Source organism: Eretmochelys imbricata, chromosome 8 (genome assembly GCF_965152235.1).
Source record: "Eretmochelys imbricata isolate rEreImb1 chromosome 8, rEreImb1.hap1, whole genome shotgun sequence".
Taxonomy (NCBI): Eukaryota; Metazoa; Chordata; order Testudines; family Cheloniidae; genus Eretmochelys; species Eretmochelys imbricata.
This window is the reverse complement of record NC_135579.1, coordinates 73,499,429-73,522,695: the sequence shown is the minus strand read 5'-3', so window position 1 is coordinate 73,522,695 and position 23,267 is coordinate 73,499,429. Positions and strand designations below refer to the sequence as shown.

The 23,267-nt window shown below is 40.1% G+C and overlaps 1 protein-coding gene across 1 annotated transcript; it reads right to left on the bottom strand.

Moving 5' to 3' along the window:
- Positions 1 to 326: 326 nt before the first annotated feature.
- ALG14 (ALG14 UDP-N-acetylglucosaminyltransferase subunit) lies at positions 327 to 21,080 on the bottom strand. Its single transcript, XM_077824312.1, has 4 exons — positions 20,919 to 21,080; positions 17,110 to 17,261; positions 14,117 to 14,239; positions 327 to 1,470 (listed from the first exon to the last, which is right to left on the bottom strand). Exons 1-4 carry the CDS (start codon positions 21,046 to 21,048, stop codon positions 1,240 to 1,242), a joined length of 636 nt encoding a protein of 211 aa, XP_077680438.1. The 5' UTR covers positions 21,049 to 21,080; the 3' UTR covers positions 327 to 1,239.
- Between the last annotated feature and the right edge of the window lie 2,187 nt (positions 21,081 to 23,267).

The window sequence follows — 23,267 nt, the reverse complement described above, 5'->3', positions numbered from 1 at the left end:
CACGTGGTTGCTTGCGGAGCTGCTGCTTGGCCTCCTTGTAGTCAGTTCATACATTCTCTATAAAGCATTTCCACTCTTCTATGAGCTTTCTTCTCTGTATGTGTTTTTCTAGCCAGAAACATACGTGTGTGTATATCTACAGATGACAGATGTGTTTATATTGCTTTATGCATGGAACATTGTATAGGACTACATTTTGCCAGATGAACTTGAAAGACTAAAGTACACTTACACATACTTCATTCTCCCACAAAATAATTTTTTAAATGTTGTCGGATATGAAGTGCCATTTTCCATGAAAAAAACCTTTTTTATTAAATGTGCATTGTATTGCTGAAATAAAGAGATTCTTTTCTTAAACAGACAAAACAAAATATACAGAAATCAAATTCACCAAGCAAGAGAGGTATTTTTCCCCATTTCTATTGCCATTGTTAATACACGTAGCAGCAAACTGGGCCAAACAGCTCAATACTCCACTGTGACAGTTTTCTCTATGATGTAAAGCTGCAAAGGATATTTTTATGTACATTTTGAAGTGTGTATCTTTCGACTATACAAATACTGCATCTGTCTCAGAATATCTGTCACCGTCTTATTTATCTTAATTTAAACAAGAGGTATGTTTTGGATAGCAGAAGCAGCTTTGACAAATCAAGAGAAAAAATGATGCTGATTTAATGTCCAGAGTTTTGGAAGACTGTAGAGTGCTAATTGTAATGAAGCCAACTTAATATAACTGTTTTCTTTATATTCCAAAGATTCGCTAGGCACTTTGCTGCTTGCATACAGGAAACAGTCTGTTGTATTACAAGAAGACCATGTTTTTTACCCTTTAGAATACTACAGAAAGTTTCCTTATAGGAAATGTTACAATTCAGACAAACTCTTATATTTATTTGTAGACAAATCTTCCTGTTTATGTCACAAGACAATTAGCTGAAACCTGGGACTGAGATGATTCAATGCTATTCCCTTACAAGTGTGAAGGGAAGCTGGTGAATAAATCCACATGATGGCAACAAATGTGTATGCAGAAATAACTTTTTCTTTTTTAATGTAACTCTTTATTGCAGTCGGCTTTCAAGTCTTGGCTGTTTGACTTATACATTTGGTTTGCAACAACCAGTAAATCTCAAATCAAGTACCTGTGGAAAAAATAAATATATTCCTTTAAGCATTAAGAGGAGCTACCTGCAGAAATGTGAATTCATTACAAAGAAAGTTTGTCTTTTGTTGTCACACTATTCGACCAAGATATATAGACTTGGGATATTTTGTCTTCAGAGCAGGCCACTGAACAATGAAGTAATCCGAAAAGTAGTAAAGAATTTTTCCAGACAGGGATAAAGTTTCCACTCGGCAGATGCTCTCTACATATACAATGATAACTTTCTTTAGCGCCAGTATCTCAAGAAGAAGGGCAGATATACAGACAGGAACACATGTTCCTGGTCCATTGCACAATATCTAAGAGAAACAAAATATTTAAGAACAAAAGTCAATTATCAGATTTTCTTATACTGTATAGAGACCTTAGATGTTTCCATAAACTATTACATGTATAAAACTTAGACATTTATTAAAACTAAACAAAAAGAAAAGGCAAATTTACAGTAGGGCTTACAAGAAAACAAACAGCTGCCAAAAAACATATTTTAAATGTCAAATGTTGTGGTAAGGTGGGAGATGTTGCTCCTTTCCTAGAAGGGACTTTTTTGTGTAGGGATCAAAATTCAATAGCTTTCAGGAACACTACTAGCAAAACATAGGGGTCAAATACTGGCCTCAGGCAGAGCTTTCATTGATGATAACAGGAGTTCCGTGCATGGGCTTAGGGCACAATAAAGCCTGAAGAGTTTAATTAGGATTTCTTGAAACTGGCAATATAGTTATAAACCTCCTGAATTTTGGCCTTGAGTCAGCAAAACACTTAGTACATGCTTAAATGTTTTGCTGAATTGGGGCTTTTATCAGGCTTTTTAGCTGATCTGCTGAATTATTGGGGGTTTTCTAGTAAGCACTTGGGAGTTTTTACCAAAACTTGTTACCATTATGCTCTTTTGTAGCTACATGCATATAATTAATAACAATGCTTTGCACTTGTCATCAGAGGCTCTGTGCCTTACAAACATTAATTACTGTAATGAAATAAAGATTATTTCTATTTTACAGATTGGTAAAATGAGGCACAGAGAGGTTTAAGCCAACATTTTCAAACTAGGATGCCTTTAGCCATCTAACCCACATTAAGGGCTTGTCTACAGTGGCAATTTACAGCACTGCAACTTTCTTGCTCAAGGGTATGAAAAAACACCCCCCTGAGCGCAATAAGTTTCAGCGCTGTAAAGTGCCAATGTAAACAGTGCACCAGCGCTGGGAGCCGCGCCTCTTGTGGAGGTGGCTTTAGCGTTGCCAGTGTAGGCTAGCCATTAGTTTCCTAAGTAAAAGTAGCCTGATTCCAGGGGCAGGGGTCAGGGTTACCAAACTGAATGAGACTGTTATCAGCACATTTGGAACAGTTGCAGATTGTTTGGTAAATAATGGAGACACTGTGTTTTATTATGGCTAAAACAACTTTATTTCCCTGGGATGTAATATAAAATAGGAATAATTTTAGATAATAGGGTCACATAATTTGTGTTATAGACTCAGTCCTGCATTTCTCACACCTACAGGTGCTCAGTACATCTTAAAAACAGGCCGCTTTTATTTAAGTACTTAAAGTTTGGCACCTAAATTGATATTTAGGTGCCAAACTTTAGGCACTCACGTGTAAAAATTCTGGCCAAAAGTGACTTAGCTAAGATCGAACAGCTGTCCCGTACCCAGGAACACAGAACCTGGGAGTCTTGGCTCCCTGTCCCCTGCTCCAGTCAGCAAAACTAATTAAAAACACACGCAACTCCCATTAATTCAGCACTCTCAGGATCAGACCATTAAAGTTTGTGTGAAATATACTTATTTTAGGCACTTAAATTTTGTTTTTCCAGTTCTCCAACTCTTAAAGACTTTTTTGGGTAGAAAGTTACATATAGTAAGTTTGAGAGACATCTGGGAGTCTTTGGATGACACAGTTTAGGACAACATTTTCTCGTGGGAGAAAAAATAAGCCACCAAGCTTATATGCAAAATAAATTAATGTCACTTTTTAGTGTGGTTCTTACAGAAATTAATTATTCACATTTGAGTTTCATTAACTTTTACAGTGGGGAAAGACAGTTTAATGGGTAACACTTTTTATACTCTGTTAATCTTTGAAATAATAAGTCAGAAGTACTGAGTATTATGCATTGCCCCAATTAACCATGAAATGTTTTTGTTACATGTAAGCAGTAACAAAATACCAATATATTTGTATAATACAATTACAGTGGAATTCTTTTCATACTAGCCCAAATCTGGTTAAGATGAGAGTCGGTTGAGAACAATTCTACATATTAGATTTTTAAAATCAAAATAATATGCGGTATTTTCAAAACTGCTGCTGTGCTAAATATTGAGTACCTATGCCAGGGTTTGAAAATCCACTCTCCAAGCTTTTGAGAATGAATGTTGAAGTCTGCAGAACTTAAGCTTTCATTTAAAAAAAATTCTACCCCCTAATGGTTACAAAGAAAATCTTCCAAATGTGAATTAAGTGTAAACTGATACTCTCTTCCTGAGTCTGCACACAGACAATGGTCTTGTCTACACTAGCACTTTACAGCGCTGCAACTTTCTTGCTCAGGGGTATGAAAACACCCCCCCGAGCCCAGCAAGTTTCAGCGCTGTAAAGTGCCAGTGTAAACAGTGCCCCAGCGCTGGGAGCTGCGCTCCCTGTGCTGGCAGCTATGCCCCTCACAGAGGTGATTTTTTTAGAGCGCTGGGAGAGCTCTCTCCCGTCGCTGCGCCACGACCCCACAAGCCACATTAAAGTGCTGCCACAGCAGCACTTTAGCATTGCCAGTGTAGACTAGCCCACAGCACTGCAGCAGCAGCATAATCTGGTCAATTTCATCTCTGCTATTCAGAATCCTAAGGGCAGCAGCGAAACACTTTGACTTAATACTGCTTTACCTGTTTTTCGGCATTTTCTATGGCTGTTGAAAGGCATCAAGCTGGACCTGTAGTTTCCCCCTCCCCAAAACTAGCACAGAGTGAACTCTGACACATGGCAGCCACTGCAAATGAAAGCTGCTTTAGTGTAAGTGAATGCAACAATGTACTAGAATGAATGACATTTACTAGCTAAAACACAGAAAACAGCTCACAGCCGTACAAAGATTAAATGTCAGACAAAGGGCTAAAACAAAACCAGCAAAAGCAGAGAACTTGCGAGTTATTATATTTACTTAGTTTATTTTTCCAATTTATACCTTTAATTACATATTTCAGCTCTTCTGACGTTCATAAAATTCAGTAATCAAAAGGAGGGCAACAAAGCCCCTACAACCTTAGTAGAAATTTGAAAAATTAATGCAAAATTGTTTTGCATAAGGCCTATCAATAGCTATTGCTCTCTTATTTCTGTTAGAAAATTCCACAGAGTTTGCTCTTTGTGAGCCTGACAATATCAGAGAAATTCATTGCTTTTCTGTATTCTGGGATAGATTCTGCTCCATGTCAGGGAAATGCTCATCATAACTTGGAGGTGGTGTACACAGTGAATTGAAGACAACTGTGCACTCAACTCTGAGGCTGTCCGGTTGCTTGACTAGCTCCTGGCATAAGAACATAAAAGCTGCCATACTGAGTCAGACCATGGTCCATTTTGCACAGTATCCTGTCACCAACACAGCTTTAGGGGAAGACTACAGATCATGGCAATTATGGAGTGATCCACCCATCTTCCATTCCCTGCTTCTGGTAGTCAGACGTTTAGGGTTGCCCCAAGCACAGGGTTGCGTCCCTGATCATCTTAGCTAATAGTCATTGAACATATCCAGTTCTTTTCTGAACCCAGTTATACTTTTGGCCATTACAACATCTCATGGCAATGAGTGCCCCAGGTTAGTTGTGCACTGTGTGAAAAAGTACTTCCTCATATTTGTATTAAACCTGCTGCCTGTTAATTTCATGAAGTGACCCATTTTTTGTATTGCATGAAAATGTAAGTAATACTTTTTTCCACACCATTCATGATTTTATAGACCTCTATCATATCCCACCTTTAGCCATCTCTTTTCTAAACTGAACTGCCCTAACTTTTTTAGTATCTCCACAAATGGATGCCGTTCCATACCCTTGATCACCTTTGTTGCCCGTCTTTAAACCTTTTCCAGTTCCACTATATTTTTTTGAGAGGGGGCAACCAGAACTAGACACAATATTAAAGGTGTGGGCGCATTTATATAGTAGCATTATATTTTCTATCCCTTTCCTAACATACAGTTAGCCTTTTTGACTGCTGCTGTGCCTTGAGCAGAAGTTTTCAGAAAACTATCCACGGTGACTCCAAGACCTCTTTATTGGGTGGTAACAGATAATTTAGAACCCATCATTGTATGTATAGAGTGGAATTCACCCCCCACAGTGCATTTCTTTGCACTTAACATTGAATTTCATCTGCCATTTTGTTGCCCAGTCACCTAGTTTTAAGAGAGCCCTCTGTAAATCCAAAGCAGAATGCAAGGAGTTAACAATCTTGAATAATTTCATTAATTTGCAGTGGTGTTTTTAGCATGTTGGTTCCAGGATATTAGAGAGACAAGGTGGTAAGGTAATACCTTCCCTCTTATCCCATGGCTTCTTAGTTCCAGTCATCTGGTATGGACGCTAACTTCAGAGCTAGTTACATACTACAATGAGCAGTTCTGCAATTTCATATTTTAGTTTCTTTAGAACTCTTGGGTGAATACCATCTGGTACTGGTAACTTATTACTATTCAGTTTATTTTTTGTTCTAAAATCTCTTCTATTGACACATCAGTTTGTGACAGTACTTCCAATTTGTTGCCCAAAAAGAATAACTCTGATGTGGGTATCTCCCCCACATCTTCTGCAGTGGAGACTGATGCAAATAATTCATTTAGCTTCTCCATAATGGCCTATGACTTAGAGCAGGCTTCAGGCTTCTCCCATTTATACTGATAATGGACCCCCAAGGGATGTTATAGCAACTGGGGATAAGCCAGGCCTAAGAAAGCATTGGCCATATCTCCGTTTCCCAATTCATTGCTTGCACAATAAACCAGGATGGGAGTGGTGGTGGCAGAAGAGTGCTATAGTGGCTCTGTGCCACCCAAAGATTCCAGACATCTTTGTGCCACCAGGGTGATTCAAAGCTAACTCAATGTACAGGTGTCTAAATATCTTTAAAAATATAACCCTAAGAGGTGAACTGCCATTGAAAGTCAGTAAGACTTGTATTCCCAAGTCACTTTTGAAAATGGGACTTAGGCACTTATGAAAATTTTACCCCTTGTCTTCAAATTTGTTTGTAAAATACCTAATATAGTTTTAATGTTATAGTGATTATTATAAAAAAGATACAGGCTAGGGTGAAAGGGTTAAATCTTAATGATAAGTCAGATATTCACTTCTATAAATTTGGTATTTGATCACTGCTTATTAAATACCGTAAAATAGGTAACTATCACAACTCATTACATCATGCCAGTGCACCAAAACAGCAAGAGATCCAGACGAAATACTGCTCTTTAACCTTCAGAAACAGTATCCATAGATGGATAAACAGTATCCTCATGGATGGATAAAGCAATGTCATGCTCTATCATTTTATTATAAATGAAAAAGGCCTGTCAATTGGTTCTTTGTTTTAATGCTAATTTTGACATGGCATTACTTATCTGCAGTGAAACCTTATCACTGGACAATAAAAATTAAAGGACAATTTAACAAGAGTTTAAAGGGAAAAACAATGGGCTGGGGTCTTTTGCTTCATTATAATTAACAGTGGAGGCCTGAATGTTGTTTTGGTTTTTATATTAGAAATTTCTGTAGGACCTATTTAGATTGGAAAACTGTAGAATTACTGAAAAAAAAACAGACTTATCTCTGAAGAGCCAAGAGATTGAAAGCTGAGGATCTGTGCAGAGAACAGACTTTGTAAGACTACTTAAAAACTCCTTGATTTTGTTGACACAGTTCAATAGCAAATTGATGTGTTTGGGGGGAAAAAGAAGTATTTGCTGAATCTTTAACACCACAGCCACTTCAGTTAAAGTGTGAAAGCTCACAATAAACTTCTGAGATCTTCCCATGGTCCTCCAGCAACACTAGGGAAGTCCCAAATTCACATTCTTGATATTCTAAAGGTAAAAAACAAGTGCAGGGGGAGGGAAGGAAGGGAATAAGAAACAAAGGGGGAAAAAATCTGGAGATCCTCTTTTTATACATAAGAAAGAATCAAAAAAGGCAAAATTCCAGTTTTTGTTTTTTCTTTTTTAAAAAGAGCCTTTGTGGCTTCATTTAAGAAATTGTAAGAAAAGTTTCAAGTACAAAAGGAATAAGAAGTCAGCAAGAAAAAAATAGGGCCTTTAAAAATATTACTAACTTGTTATAGACTGACAGACAGGGACTACTTTAAAAGTGTTTTAGTTGTTTGTCTCAGTATTCTCAAAGGAGGATTGGTAAGAAATGCCAAAAAACAGTTTCCATGGAGAAAAAGAAGAGAATTACCAAAATAAACCAGGATCCTCAATGAAATCAAGAAATTAAAATGACTGAAAGTGACCAAACTTCTTAGCCCACAGCATTTTTCAGTGGAGGACTTTCACATTTACTTATGAAACTCACTACATCAAACAGATCACCAGAGCCACAGTTTAGTGGCCTTTCGGGCCCTCTGTAAGGTGCAACTGGCTAACTAGACTCTGGAATTAATTTTCAGAAAACAGATATTCCTTAGAGAAGGCAGCCACTGTACCAAAGCAGCTGCAGTCTGTCTACCATTTGTGTGCAGTATTATTGTATGCAGTTTATTTTAACTACATGTTTTTAACTGAGGCACCCATATGCTGTACTGTTGGGAGCTGTATAAAAATACTTAAATAAAAAGTTTTATAATACGTAACAGCAAATTACAATATGTGGAGCTTATAAAAATAGCATTAAGAAGTTCTTTTGACTAGGGTGGGCAAAAAGTAAACCTTCCAAGGAGAAAAAAGGATAATAAAACCTAAAAACTGTATATACATATGCTTGCTTGACAACGACCCTACAATTGAACTTTAAAAAACACAATTGTCAATGTGGCTTTCATTAGCATGGATCAGAAACTTTGAAAAAGGTATTTTTGAGGTAGTTAAGTGTGACTTTTGTTATATGCATATAAACATGTTCATAAGATAGCAATTGATATGCTACATATAAAACTATGTGATGTGTGGAAAAGTAAAACACTAATTATTTTCATGAGGTAGAGGATAGTGAGATAGATTTATACCTAGAAAGAAGTTAAATCTAGAGGCTGATCATAGGACTGGGAGCCAGGAACCCAGCTCTAACCTTAACCCTAACATTGTCTCCCTCTGGAGACCTGACTTATGTCATTGGTAATGCTGTTGTAAGAACTGGTCAACAATGGTAAAGTGACTCATAGACTTTAACGTCACAAAGGACCATCATGATCATCTAGTCTGACCTCCTGCACATTTCAGGCTACAGAACCTCACCCACCCACTCCTGTAATAGACCCCAAACCTCTGGTTGAGTTACTGACATCCTCAAATCATGGTTTAAAGACTTCAAGTTACAGAGAATTCACCATTTACACTAGTTTAAACCTGCAAGTGGCCTGTGCTCCATGCTGCAGAGGAAGGCAAAAAGCCCCCTCAGTCTCTGCCAATCTGACCTGGGGAAAAATTCCTCCCCAACCCCACATATGGTGATCAGTTAGACCCTGAGCATGTGGGCAAGACCCAACAGGCAGATACTACAGAGAATTCTTTCCCAGGTAACTCAAGAGCCCTCCCTGTCTAGTGTCCCATCTCTGGGCATTGGGGATTTTTGCTACTGGTAGCCGCCGATGGGCCACATGCCATTGTAGGCAGTCCCATCATACCATCGCTTCCATAAACTTATCAAGCTCAGTCTTGAAGCCAGTTAGGTTTTCTGCCCCCACTCCTCCCCTGTGCTTTGAAGATGAAAAGTTCTATATATGTGTAAAGTATTAAACAAAGAACAGAAGACTCCCCCATGTTTTAGTAAATCCCGGAAGAGAACTTAGACTTAATTTTGTGTGGTTAAACTTTCCTTCCTTTTATATACTGTGCAACTTACACAGCTGACCCTTTTCCTACTTTGGTTTCTGTTGAACATGTTAAGTGTTTATCTAAAAAAGGATAATAATAGATGAGACATAATATAAAAACAGTACAGTACCAGACAAACTATGGGGGGTGGGGCGGAATGCTTTGGCACACAAAACAAGTTACCAGATTCCCTTACTAGCAGAATCACACACAGTGCACTTGTTTAAAAAGTGAAAAATAGGAAAGGCTTACCACAAAGATCTAATGAGAATCATGATATAAAGGAACAATAACTTATTGTCCATCATAGCAACTTGCTCAAGTGCTGTGAACTTAAGACATTTTGAACATAGTACAGAGAATGGAAAAATCTTAGCTAAGTGAAATAACGGTCTCCTTTCATATACAGTTTCATTGTGTGAGGCTTTATCTACGTTTGTTATGGTGAACTTAACTAGCTTAAGAACTGGGCATCTTACAATGCTTAATTATTTCTAAGGTATTGTACTTGGATATAAAAATATAGGTCAAGATTTTGAGAAGTGACTTGTGATTTTGGTTGATACAACACTTTAAAGGGATGTAATTTTCAAAAAACGATGAGCACTGTGCTCTAAAAATCAGGCCCCTCTAAGATGTCTCAAGTTTGACAACAAAAATCACTAGTCACTTTTGAAAATCTTAGCCACAGAATATGTCTGAAAAGGATTAGATCTAATCTACGAAAAATGCTTTTTCTTTTTTTTTTTTTTTTCAAACCAAGCACCTGAGCTGGAAAGGCCTCCTGAGAATTGTTCAGCATCCTCAACTCCTAATGACTTCAGGATAGGATGCTGAACTCTGCTCCCTAGCACAAAGCACAAGCTACAGGGCTTTGCCACGAGCCCGAGGCAAGGTATGAAAGGAGATGTTATCCTCCCCACAACTAAGAGACAAGGCACGTAACACAAGTGTTAGTCTCTAAGGTGCCACAAGTACTCCTGTTCTTTTTGTGGATACAGACTAACATGGCTGCTACTCTGAAAAGTGCAGCTGAGTCTGCTGCTTCCCTTATAGTTTTTTGGTCCATGGACCCACTAGTTATGTCATCGTAAGTCTACCCACTGCAAAGCTTGCCTTTGCGGTACACAGGGAGCTCACTGCAGGACTCTCCTTGTTCTCCACCTACTGAAGAGTGGAACTGCAGCAGTTCTGCTGCATTTGGGACTTTCTGATGCCCAGGACATGTTTCACTTCACGAAGGCCAGATCTTGCATTCCTCATGCTCCTAAAAATTTCCACTGAAGTCAGCAGGGGTTTTAGGTGCACAAGGATTTGTAGGATCAGTCATTCCTGTATATAAATGATTTAGAAGTATTCCAAACTCCTCCTTTTTCCCAAGAGAAAGTACAGCAGAAAAATATTTGCCTACACCGATAAAACCTAAAGTCTCTATAGCTTCCAATGTTACAAATACTTGGTTCTTTACTTGATCTGATAAATTTTGGAACACTAAGCAAAGTAATATTTGGGTGCTGATTTTTATATCAGAAATTTTACACAAATGCTGTCAACTCAATTCTAGTATTCATTTCCCCCTCTCCTAAGTCTTATAAAGTACGGAACATGATATTCTGCCAAGAATGTAGGGAGGTGCGGATCACTAACCACATTTTCACCCAAGGAAAGTTAAATATAAGCAATTGTTTCACGTACTGCACATCTAGAATCTTTTTATAGGCAAAAAAGGTATTTTAGTCTCTATTTTTGCCCTCATAACTATTCTATAATCTTTACAAGCACTCTAACTTTTATTCTCACATATTTTGAAGTGATCACTGATGTATGCCGTTTAAAAATTTACAATGTTCTTAAATTTTCTTAATAAATAAAACTGTGTAGGATTTCAGTGCAGAGGGCTTATGGACCTTGGCAAAGATGTACTCTTTCTTTAAACTATTATTCATTTTATCAAGACAGACTTTTTTTTTAAATGTTAAAAGCATTACATGTATACTAAACTATCAATAGATTAGCAATTTTGACACAAGTTCTGACAATTCTACCAGGAAATGTCAGTTATTTTAAGTTCCTCTTACAAACAAAGGATCAATTGAATTATATAACAGTTAGTTACTTCACAGTGTTCTTCTCATATGATTTTCCATGTCGGCTCCTTTGGTAGCATATTAAGCTGCTCAGTTAGATTTTCCAGTCAATTTCACTCATAATGATAACTCGATAAAACAGATACTCATTAAATTTCCTAAAGTACTCATTACTCTGATCTCCTACAGGCTGTCTGTTTAATTTGGATAAAAGGCACTTTACCTTTTCTTTGCTTTTCTTTTTTAATTAATGTGTGGAGAGAACAGCAGGGGGCTCCACAATGACTTCTCCTTGACCTTCTGTTTTATTTAAACTGCGTGTCAGGTTTGTTGTGACACAAACTTATCTGGACCAATTAAGCCAATGAGATCAGGATCAGGCCCATAAACAGATCATTTACAGCAGTGGTTCTCAACTGGGGTACATGTACCCCTGGGGGTATGCAGAGGTCTTCTAGGGAGTACATCAACTCATCTAGATATTTGCGTAGTTTTACAACAGGTTATATAAAAAGCACTAGCTATGTCAGTTGAAGCTAAAATTTCATAAAGATAATGTCTTGTTTATACTGCTCTATATACTATAACTGACATGTATGTACAATATTTATATTCCAATTGATTTATTTGATGATTATATGGAAAAAATGAGAAAGTAAGCAATTTCTCAGTAATAGTGCTATGACACTTTTGTATTTTTATGTCTGATATTGTAAGCAAGTAGTTTTTAAGTAGTGAAACTTGGGGGTACAAAAGACAAATCAGACTCCTGAAAGGGATACAGTAGTCTGGAGAGGTGGAGAACCACTGATTTACAGAAACTATCTTGTTGCAGTGTACTGCATATGTAGTTAATCTTGATGCTATTTAGAATTACTATACTAGATAACTGAAGATTATATTAGAGATGGGTCAGAACCAAAACCCTGAATCCAAGCACACTAACTTTGGGGAAGTTTGGTTCCAATTCAAATTTTTGTGTTTGGCGTATCTTTACTAAATATATTCATAAATCCAAGAATGACAAAATTGTGAATGCTTATGATTTATTAAATTACACTGGGTGATAGTAACAGAAACACGTTGGCTTTAAATAGCATGAATTTACATATTTGAGGACAAATGAAAAAAATTACTACAATAGGTTACATCCTAATCTACATTTTGGTAAGTGGCATATCTGCTTAAATGAGATCATTGCCAGGGAACAGGCTAAGTAATTAATTTTAGTGACTCTAAAATTGAATAAATTGACATGTAGTTGAAAAGTTCATGTAAATGGGCACCTGAAGCTAGATTTGCCAGTAAGTGCCTCGAGGCTCTGTGCCAAAGAGAGAAATACAGAAACAGAGGGCAGTTTTAAAATGTAGTCCGAACCCTATTGACATGTACTGCTCAAGTGAAGTACTGAATCCCTGTTTGGTCTGAACCTTCCCTGCCCAGATGGGCCACACCCACTCTCAAGGCTAAAGAACAGGGATTGCAGGTAGCTTGTGCTACTGCATTCCTACTCCTTGCAGAGATAAACATCAAGAAGCACATGCAACCTGGACTGTGTCAGCTTCTACCAGCATGATGGAGGGAGTGCAATGAGCTTCAATGAAGTTTTCTAAGTTACTTGGAAACCTAAAGTATCAGAGGGGTAGCTGGGTTAGTCTCTATCCACAAAAACAATGAAGAGTTCGGTGGCACCTTAAAGACTAACAGATGTATTTTGGCATAAGTTTTCATGGGTAAAAACCCCCCACTTCTTCAGATGCATGGAGTGAAAATTACAGATGCAGGCATAAATATACTGACACATGAAGAGAAGGGAGTTACCTTACAGATTACCTTGTTACCAAGTTACCTTGCAAACCTAAAGGGATACTTTGGTATCCTAGGTTTCTAATGTGCAACCCTATGTTTGTTTCCTGCTGCATCCCTATTCTAATATGGATGACAAGAGATTTAAACTTACTTTAATATATTCTTAGGTGCTTAGTACACTAAATAATTCATTACAGTGAATATGCATGCCATACTGCTAAGAAATTTTCTTAACTGGGACAACCATTTCTTGACACCTGAAAGTGCCAATTACAAAGATTTTACTTTACCGTAAAATATGTAAAATTACATACAGTATGTCAATTAAATTTGGCAAATTTCATAAAATATTCTTTGCCATACATCATTCAATAAGTAATTAAGCCACATTTTGTGCTAAAGTAAATAATTATTATCCTCCACAGCCACAGGACTACAGACATTTTACCAGTCCCCAGCCACGGAGTCCAACTGTAGATTTTCCACGCTAAAATTTAACACTTCCCTTCTTTTTAGTGGCTATTAAGAAATCTGCAGGGTGTCCTTTCCAACATGCAGTTCCTGACTGTGAGGCCACGGTGTCATATTTGACAACTGCGCTTCTTACTACAATGCCAAAGGTTCTCTATTAAGCATGTTCAGGGTATTACTCAGATATCCTATTACAGAGAAATATCTTCCCTGACATCAGTTCAAAATTCTGTTGCCGCTGTAGATGATACCATAGGCATCTTAAATAGTAGAGAGTGAAAGCAATACACAGCTTTATGTGTTTAAGAATTTAGTCTATTGTGAACTAGAAACACAGAATTTTGGATTGGTAAGGAGGAGCATGGATTTTGTTCTAGCATACCATTATAGCCTGATCCTGTGGTCCTTTCTTAATGGGAGTTTTACCTGAGTAAGGACCGTAAGACTAAGCGTACACATTTTGTATATTCGTTAATGGTTTGATATCCCAAACAGCTACTCCCGTTTAGAACAGATTAGCATTTCATCATTAACAAGGTTTGTTTTACATACCAAATCTGGCTTTAGTCTGAAAGTCAAAGGAAAGGAGTAAAGTATGGAGTACAGTGTTGTCAGTACTGAAGAGCTCCAAGACTGGCGCACCTCCCGACATCTGGGAATACGATTAAGGGTAAACTGGAAGAGAGTAGGATCAACTGAAATAAATTACATTCCTTCTGCAGAATATGTGACAGCATATATATCCATGTTACTATAAAAACATTTGTTTGTTGTTCATTTTGTATGTTTCCTTATTACATGCACTTGTTATTTCTAAAATCTGGAGTGTAAATCCTTTGGTCAAGGATCTTGCTGTGTAAAGTGAATAATAACTTTGGGGTGCTGTAAAAACAATACGTCTTGTATACCAGAATACCAGAACTCTGCTCCCTCATCCCATCCCACATTACTTTAAAACACTTCTAGCTCAATAAAAGTACACATAAAGAGCAACTTCATCTGCAGTATGTTAACTTAGTGCCCCACCTAGTGGACAACACAAAGCACTGTTAAGACATTTTTGTGTTTCTACTCATCAGATACAATTTTCTGACTTTTGCAAGTGTAAACGGGGAGTGGACTTACAGTAGCGTAAAAACGGAGGTAATCAGGAAGAGAATCTAATGAGTCAGTGGCCAGCATACTCTGTTGTTTTAATCACGATTTCAAAAAATATTTACAAAAAGAAAAGGAGTACTTGTGACACCTTAGAGACTAACCAATTTATTTGAGCATGAGCTTTCGTGAGCTACAGCTCACTTCATCGGATGCATACCGTGGAAACTGCAGCAGACTTTATATACACACAGAGATCATGAAACAATACCTCCTCCCACCCCACTGTCCTGCTGGTAATAGCTTATCTAAAGTGATCATCAAGTTGGGCCATTTCCGGCACAAATCCAGGTTTTCTCACCCTCCACCCCCCCCCACAAACTCACTCTCCTGCTGGTAATAGCCCATCCAAAGTGACAACTCTCTACACAATGTGCATTATAATCAAGGTGGGCCATTTCCTGCACAAATCCAGGTTCTCTCACCCCCTCACCCCCCTCCAAAAACACACACACACAAACTCACTATCCTGCTGGTAATATGAGTTTGTGTGTGTGTTTTTTGGAGGGGGGTGAGAGAACCTGGATTTGTGCAGGAAATGGCCCACCTTGATTATCATGCACATTGTGTAGAGAGTTGTCACTTTGGATGGGCTATTACCAGCAGGAGAGTGAGTTGTGTGTGGGGGGGTGGAGGGTGAGAAAACCTGGATTTGTGCCGGAAATGGCCCAACTTGATGATCACTTTAGATAAGCTATTACCAGCAGGGCAGTGGGGTGGGAGGAGGTATTGTTTCATGATCTCTGTGTGTATATAAAGTCTGCTGCAGTTTCCACGGTATGCATCCGATGAAGTGAGCTGTAGCTCACGAAAGCTCATGCTCAAATAAATTGGTTAGTCTCTAATGTGCCACAAGTACTCCTTTTCTTTTTGCGGATACAGACTAACACGGCTGTTACTCTGAAAAAAATATTTATTAAATAAATGATATTCCTATCCTTTAAATGAATGGATCTACAACAAAACTGACAGAAAAAGTGTTTGAATAAAGAAATTAATAATTGAGAAAAGTAATATTGTAAATTTCTTTAGAAACTAGTAAATTAAAGGGAGGGGGAGAGAGTTATTTTAAGTATGTAGAATAATGTGAAGGTGTGTTTGGATTTTCTTACATTTAAAAAGCTTTCCTTGGCCTCTTCAGTTGCAACAAGATAAAAATTCTGTCCATGAGAATTAGGACTTAATCTGGAGTCAATAGAAACTCCCAATAGAATTCAATTGGATTGCATTCTGATTTGTAGCCCAATCCATCTAACACTAATAAATGCTACAAAAATACAGAACTCAAGAGATGTGTAACATGCATTCAGTTTGAAAGCCCAAAGTATGAAAACATGCAACAATAAAATTCAAAACTCAAAGGTATACTTAAATCAAATTTATGGTCATTGTTCTAGTTTTTTCTAATATAAAACACTTCAGATATTTGAGCAAATTAATGTATATTCTCTTATTTAGAGGGACACCATCAACTTAAACCATACTTTTGCCTGAATATTTAATTTTTACTGTTAGAAGTAACAATGATTACCACAACTTTAAGAAACTAAAGAAAATATTTTTGTTTGGTTACTCTGTGTATTGGAAAGTGAGTTATGTATAGTTATTTTCCTTATTGTATATGTGGGTCTTTCACAAGGTAACGAGGAAAAAAATTAAAAGATAGATAGATATATGTGAGAGAGTCACCAAAACTGGCAGGGAGACTTGGGAACAAGTCTGGCATCTGAAACTACTTTTTTTTTTTTTTTAAATCTACTATATTAAGTTTGCAGTGTCCCTACAATATAAATGCAACCAGTTCTGTTCACTTAATTTTTCAGAAATGATCGATGTTACATGAAGTATCAATATACAGAGAGCCATCAATTTTATATCATGCTTACTGAACAAGTGTAGCAAATTAATGCACCTTAAGAATTTTAGCTGAGAACTTTTTTTCAAATTGATCCAATATTAAAAGAGTAACATTACTGGTTTCAGTAATCCTTTAAAAGGTGATTTTAAACTACAGTAGAACTTCAGAGTTACAAACATTTCAGGAATGGAAGTTCTTTGTAACTCTGAAATGTTCGTAACACTGAACAAAACATTATGGTAGTTCTTTGAAAAGTTTTACAACTGAACATTGACTTACTACAGCTTTGAAACTTTACTATGCAGAAGAAAAATGCTGCTTTCCCTTTATTTTTTTTTGTAGTTTACATTTAACACAGTATTGTACTGTATTTGCTTTCTTTTGGTCTCTGCTGCTGCCTGATTGCGTATTTCCCATTCCAAATGAGGAGTGTGGTTGACCAGTCAGTTTGTAATGCTGGTGTTCAGAGGTTCTACTGTACTATATTGTGTACAAATGATCAAGCTTTCTTATGAGTATGTTTTTAACTGACCTGGGAATTGGAGAAAGTTTCAGCTCTTTTTTGTTCAAAAGTACGTATTTTATCTTCACTCATCTTATCTGAGTCTGCAAAAATGTAATGTCTAGGAGAGTATGATTGGGACAAACTGCTGAGTAACCTCAGGATTTCTGTTGTGTGTCCTCCTGGGGGGAAAAAAAAACATCGAAGCTAGTTATTATATGAAATATTTGGCAACTTCCATTTGAAAACATGCTGCTGGGGGTCACTTCTTCCTTTAAGAAACATTGCTAATATTAGCATCACTCACCCTCCTCTGAGAGCTGGGAATTTAATTAGGGGCTGTTTGTGATGGTTAAGATAATATGGAGACAGTTCAACTCTCTCTGAAGTTAATTGAAAGACTCACTGATTTTAAATGGGAGTTGGACCAGGCCCATACAGAGGACATACTGCAGAGACTTTGTTTTCCAATGTCCTGTATATGCCACAAATACAGCTGAGCCAACTGTTCTGGTTATAGCACAGTTTAATCTTGACCTGTTTATAGCACACTTGCCAGTTGCAGAGAGGATGGGGTTTGACACCTGTCTTAACTATGTCCTATGGTCAGACTTAAAGCCTTTGACACATTATCACTATATGCAAGCCATTCCAGGTCATGATCCCCTTACCAGCCAGCACCAACACTTTTGGGTCTATGCTGGCCATCTGGAAGCAATGTGGGATACTGTGATTACAAATGTCCTTGTATCACTCCAACTCTTCCCTGCCACCTGCTTTTCACTAGCTTCTACCAGTGTAACTAATCTAGCGCCTGATCTTCACTGGGCTGTAAAGTGATTTTAATAATATGGTTAAAACAGAGTTTGGTCCTGTATGTCAAGGTAAGACAACTATAACAGTTGGAGGACTATCATATCATATCCCTGAAATGGTCAATTTGCCTGTTATTAGAACCTCATGCAACTCTATATACGTAACCTCATTTATACTAATAACATGACAACTTTGGGTACCAAAATTTTGGTAGGCCAGTCTTAAAATGTAGGTACCTCTCATTTTTATTCCTTTCTTCCTCCTGCATGTTCTTCTCTCTTTTTAGGAGGAGCAGGCACACAGTTACACTATGCTCATATGCAAAGACACACAACCCAGATAGCTAGTTAAATACTGAAACTGAATATGACCCCACTCTTGTAAGCTGCAAGTGCAACACTCATTAAAGCTGACAGGAATTCCCTGTCCTTCGGGCATACAGGATCAGACTCTAGGACAGTACTATTTTATGCCCTGATCTTGAAACAGTTATGTACTCAAATGAAGCAGGATTGGGGCTCTAGTTACTTTCACTCTGCCATGGAATTGCAGAGGTAGACCAAACTAAAGTAAGTAAAACCAGTTGTACTCTGGCAGCTGCTGTCCATTTTCACTGGTGGCAAATAGCATCTGGAAGACTCTAACACCCAGTATATGCCATTAGGATGCATGCCATAGGCATTTATACATGGCAGGAGACTAACAGAAAAAAAACCACGGTATCCAGACTCCCATATTTCAGCACCTATGCAAAAACACATAATCGTCAATTTTACTTACATTTTTGCATAGTATATTTTGGATGTGTTCTGAAGGAGATCTCCTTAGATCAGTAGTGGGATTGAAAGTTTAAAATCTTTATATGTAAATCTATTATAGTGGCACTATAGGAGGAGGCTCCCAGGTTCAAACTCAATCGTGTATCTTTATTAGTGTGGTTTATTTATTTTTATAATTACCTTAATCCTTCACTGGGTTTGATGTGAGAGTGATTTTCACATGGCAGATATAATGTATCTTGTGTTTTTTTGTTTGTTTTTTAAAAGTATGCAAAAATGAAGTTTAAGAAAAAAAATTATAAGTAAAAAACCTAAGTATGCACTGCAGGTGGCTTGTAAAAAAAAAAAAAAGAAAAAAAAAAAGCTAAAAATGGAGCAAAAGATGCTACCACATTCTTAATTCTTCTCTTTAGATTTGTGTGTGTTGTATTATGTACTCTTCTGTTGTCATTCCAGAAGAGGCCCATTCCCTCTGTTCTTAACCCCACATTTCCTTGTATAGGGTGTCTTTCACACTTAGTTTTCTGTGCCTTAAGAATAAGTGATACAGTTATTGTTTATTTCCTTGAAAGCATAGCAAGGTCCTAAAAGACATATTTAACGTAATTTCCCTCCACATCCTATACTTCACATGCTGCCCATACAGCTGTGTAGTGTTGCCAAGCTGTATTAAGCCCCAGAGTTCCAGCCCAGCAGGAGATACATGTCAATATTATTAATAAATAAGTATACCATGGTAGCACACAAAGGGCCCCATCTCTGTTGGAGCTTGATTTTTGCAATCCTAGCAATGGAAAAGTTACACTCTTAACATAATAAAATACTACTCTGTCACCTAGTGGTGGATGAAGTAGTCTTGCATATCACAGCAGAAACATACAACAGCGCACTAACAGCATTACTGGCCGTGGTGTGGGGTATAAGCTGCCACCCACAGGACTACACTTCCCAGCATGCGCCGCTCCCGAGGGCTCCGGAGGCCACCCTGGATGCTGTAGTTCACGGCGGCGACAGCCCGTGGGAGTTTGCCGGTGCACTGTGCTGCCCTCTGCCGGCCGGACCGGGCCCGCCTCTACTCACCGGAGCCGGCCATCACCAGGAGGCTGAGGGGAGCTGTCCGCGGGCTGCTGTTCCACCTCGATAGGAAAAGCCTCTCCCCCCAGCCTAGGTGCATTTTGCCCTTTGGCCCACCTGGTTGCCGAAGCATGACCCATGACTCCCGGGGCATCTCCAAGCATCACCCTGGCATCCCTGTTAATGCCCCCACAGGTTTCCTCATATTGTCCCTCGAACCTCACTCCACTTTCCACCCTGCCTCTTGCTTCTCTATGGCCCTCCCGCCGAGGCGGGCGCCCTGCCGCAGAAGCCAGGCCCCGCCGGCCAGCTCTCCATGTCGGGACACAGCTGTTGCCCGGAGACACAACAGCTCCAAGCAGCACCGCCGCGCAGGGCTTGAGCACGCTTCCCAGCATGCCCCAGACTACCCGCCGCCCAACTGCCACCCACAGGACTACACGTCCCAGCATGCCCCAGACTACCCGCCGCCCAGCTGCCACCCACAGGACTACACGTCCCAGCATGCCCCAGACTACCCGCAGCCCAGGTGCCACCCACAGGACTACACGTCCCAGCATGCCCCAGACTACCCGCCGCCCAACTGCCACCCACAGGACTACACGTCCCAGCATGCCCCAGACTACCCGCCGCCCAACTGCCACCCACAGGACTACACGTCCCAGCATGCCCCAGACTACCCGCAGCCCAGCTGCCACCCACAGGACTACACGTCCCAGCATGCCCCAGACTACCCGCCGCCCAACTGCCACCCACAGGACTACACGTCCCAGCATGCCCCAGACTACCCGCCGCCCAGCTGCCACCCACAGGACTACACGTCCCAGCATGCCCCAGACTACCCGCCGCCCAGCTACCACCCACAGGACTACACGTCCCAGCATGCCCCAGACTACCCGCCGCCCAGCTGCCACCCACAGGACTACACGTCCCAGCATGCCCCAGACTACCCACCGCCCAGCTGCCACCCACAGGACTACACATCCCAGCATGCCCCAGACTATCCACCGCCCAGCTGCCACCCACAGGACTACACTTCCCAGCATGCCCCGCTCCCGAGGGCTCCAGAGGCCACCCTGGAAGCTGTAGTTCAGGCGGCGACAGCCCGTGGGAGTTTGCCGGTGAGCTGTGCTGCCCTCTGCCGGCCGGACCGGGCCCGCTTCTACTCACCGGAGCCGGCCACCACCAGGAGGCTGAGGGGAGCTGTCCGCGGGCTGCTGTTCCGCCTCGATAGGAAAAGCCGCACAGTGAGGAGCAGCAGCAGGGCAGCGGCGCCCAGCGCGGCCGGGAGGGCATCCATAAAAGCCCGACAGGGGCGGACACGGAATCCCAAAGAACAAGGAAGACACGACGCGAAAACTACGGGGGCCGTAGCAGCTCAAACTTACTCGCTTCTGTATATGCGCTTCGTAATGTGGCAAGCGAGCATCTCCCTTCTCCCGCCCCCCCCCCGGAAAGTCAAGGCAGGTCGTTCCGCGCGCGCCCCAGTGAATGCCTCCGCTGCGCCCCCCCGCCTCCAGCGCGCCTTGCGGAAGCGGGCGCCGGGCTCCCATGCAGTGAGCTAGTAGGAAGCTGAAGCTAGAGGCCCGGGTTCGGTGTGAGGCGCCGGGGGCCCTGCAGCGCCGCCGTTGTTGCGGGCTCGTGAAAAGCTCTGTGAACTTGCCCCCGGTTGACAAGGAGTCAGTGGGTGACGGATGCATGTGAGCAAGTGGGACTAGCTAGGTCAAGAGATGGGAGCAGCCGGTATTCACTGAACACAGGGTCGGATAGCACACTTGCTTAAGAAGAAAGTTGGAGTCCTTTTTAGCTAGCGGGCGCTCAGGGGGAGGAATAAAAATGTCTGTCTAGCGCTTCACATTTGCAAAGCAATGTCATATCCTAACTGATGAAGGCCTGATCCAGCAAACTCTGTGGGTGTAGTTGCTGCTTAAGCAGTAGGTCCACTGAAATTTAGTAATCAAGAAAATGTTTTAACAATGTCCTTATTGCAGTTCTGTTTTTAATTAGTGCACAGAGGTATCAATTGAAGGTAAGTAACTACATATGCATTCCTAAACAAACGCCAGAGTCTTTTTAAATAAAAGCCAATAAAATAGACTTTGCATAAAGAAAAGGCAGAGCAGGTTTGTACCTATATAAAATTACAAGTATTTTCATTTATTAATGAGAACAGCAGCAATTGGCATCTGCTTTCACTGCCACAGTTGCTAAGCTATGTGAGTTCCTGGAATTCTACACTATTTCAGTGACAAATTCTGCAACATGTACAAATAAATACTACTGAATTTAATTGTGAGAGATGTAGTATGTCTATCCAATCTTACGAGTTTATCTTTTTCGGCATGCACATTGCCGTCAGCTGAAAGGAGTGTCCAACTTGCTTAAATTATGAGAAATTGAATGGGGACATCTACCCATTGTTCTCTGAAGTATCCATATAGTTCCATTGAAGTGTGCAGATTCCCTCAGGATCTCACAAACCACACATATTTGGTGTAATATGTACGTGAAATTAATATGCCTCTGAATTTATAACAATGTATAAAACCAAGGTAACATATTTCATGGTTTTAGTATTTAGAAAGGTATTTACTTTAGTATCACTTCAATAGGAGATATTTTATTAATGCAGAAGTGTAAGTTCCTACAGGATTCCTCCAGTAATTCACTGCAGATACCCTATTGCGGGTCCAGCCTTCCTATTGACCAAAGAGTCCTGCACTTGCCTGTCAACCCTACTTCCTGGCTGGCTCCCTCACCATTATTCATCCCTTTAGAATCTTTGTGGGTCATGTTCCCAGCCCATCAATCTTGGAAGATTAATTCATCCTCATTTTTAATAAGATTCATGTCAGCCATGGATTCCTTATAAAATCTGCAATTTACAAACAAAAATATGCTTTCTGATTGCCAATCTACATCTTGGGATCTGAAGTAAGTTGAGTCTTTCTGGCTAATGCTGATACCAGTCAGCTCTGTGTTTTTGGGGAACCAGGGCGCAGTATCTAGCCTGTCTGACTCATGAGTGTTCTCAGTGGTAGCAGATGCCAGAACAAGGAGTAATGGTCTCAAGTTGCAGTGGGCGAGGTTTAGGTTGGATTTTAGGAAAAACTTTTCACTAGGAGGGCAGTGAAGCACTGGAATGCGTTACCTAGGGAGCTGGTGGAATCTCCTTCCTTCCAGGTTTTTAAGGTCAGGCTTGAGAAAGCCCTGGCTGGGATGATTTAGTTGGGGATTGGTCCTGCTTTGAGCAGGGGGTTGGACTAGATGACCTCCTGAGGTCCCTTCCAACCCTGATATTCTATGATTCTATGAAAGACCCCCCCACCCCCAGCCTCTGCTTAAACCAAAACTGATCTGAGAAAAGACTTGCAGAGAGCAATGAAGGGCGGATGGGAGACACACCTAGAGCCCTGCTGACAAGGGTGACAAGATTGACATCTCCATTAGCATACAGAATCGAAAACAGAGACAACTCCCCTAGCCTCATCTGGATGAAAGATGGGATAGGGAGACATC

Coding starts and splice junctions, on each gene's coding strand:
- ALG14 (XM_077824312.1), bottom strand. CDS start 21,048: ATGGATGCCCTCCCGGCCGCGCTGGGCGCCGCTGCCCTGCTGCTGCTC. Junction 17,262..20,918: donor CCTGGTGGTGGCCGGCTCCG/GTGAGTAGAAGC, acceptor TTTTCCCCCCAG/GAGGACACACAACAGAAATC. Junction 14,240..17,109: donor AAACTTTCTCCAATTCCCAG/GTCAGTTAAAAA, acceptor ACTCTCTTCCAG/TTTACCCTTAATCGTATTCC.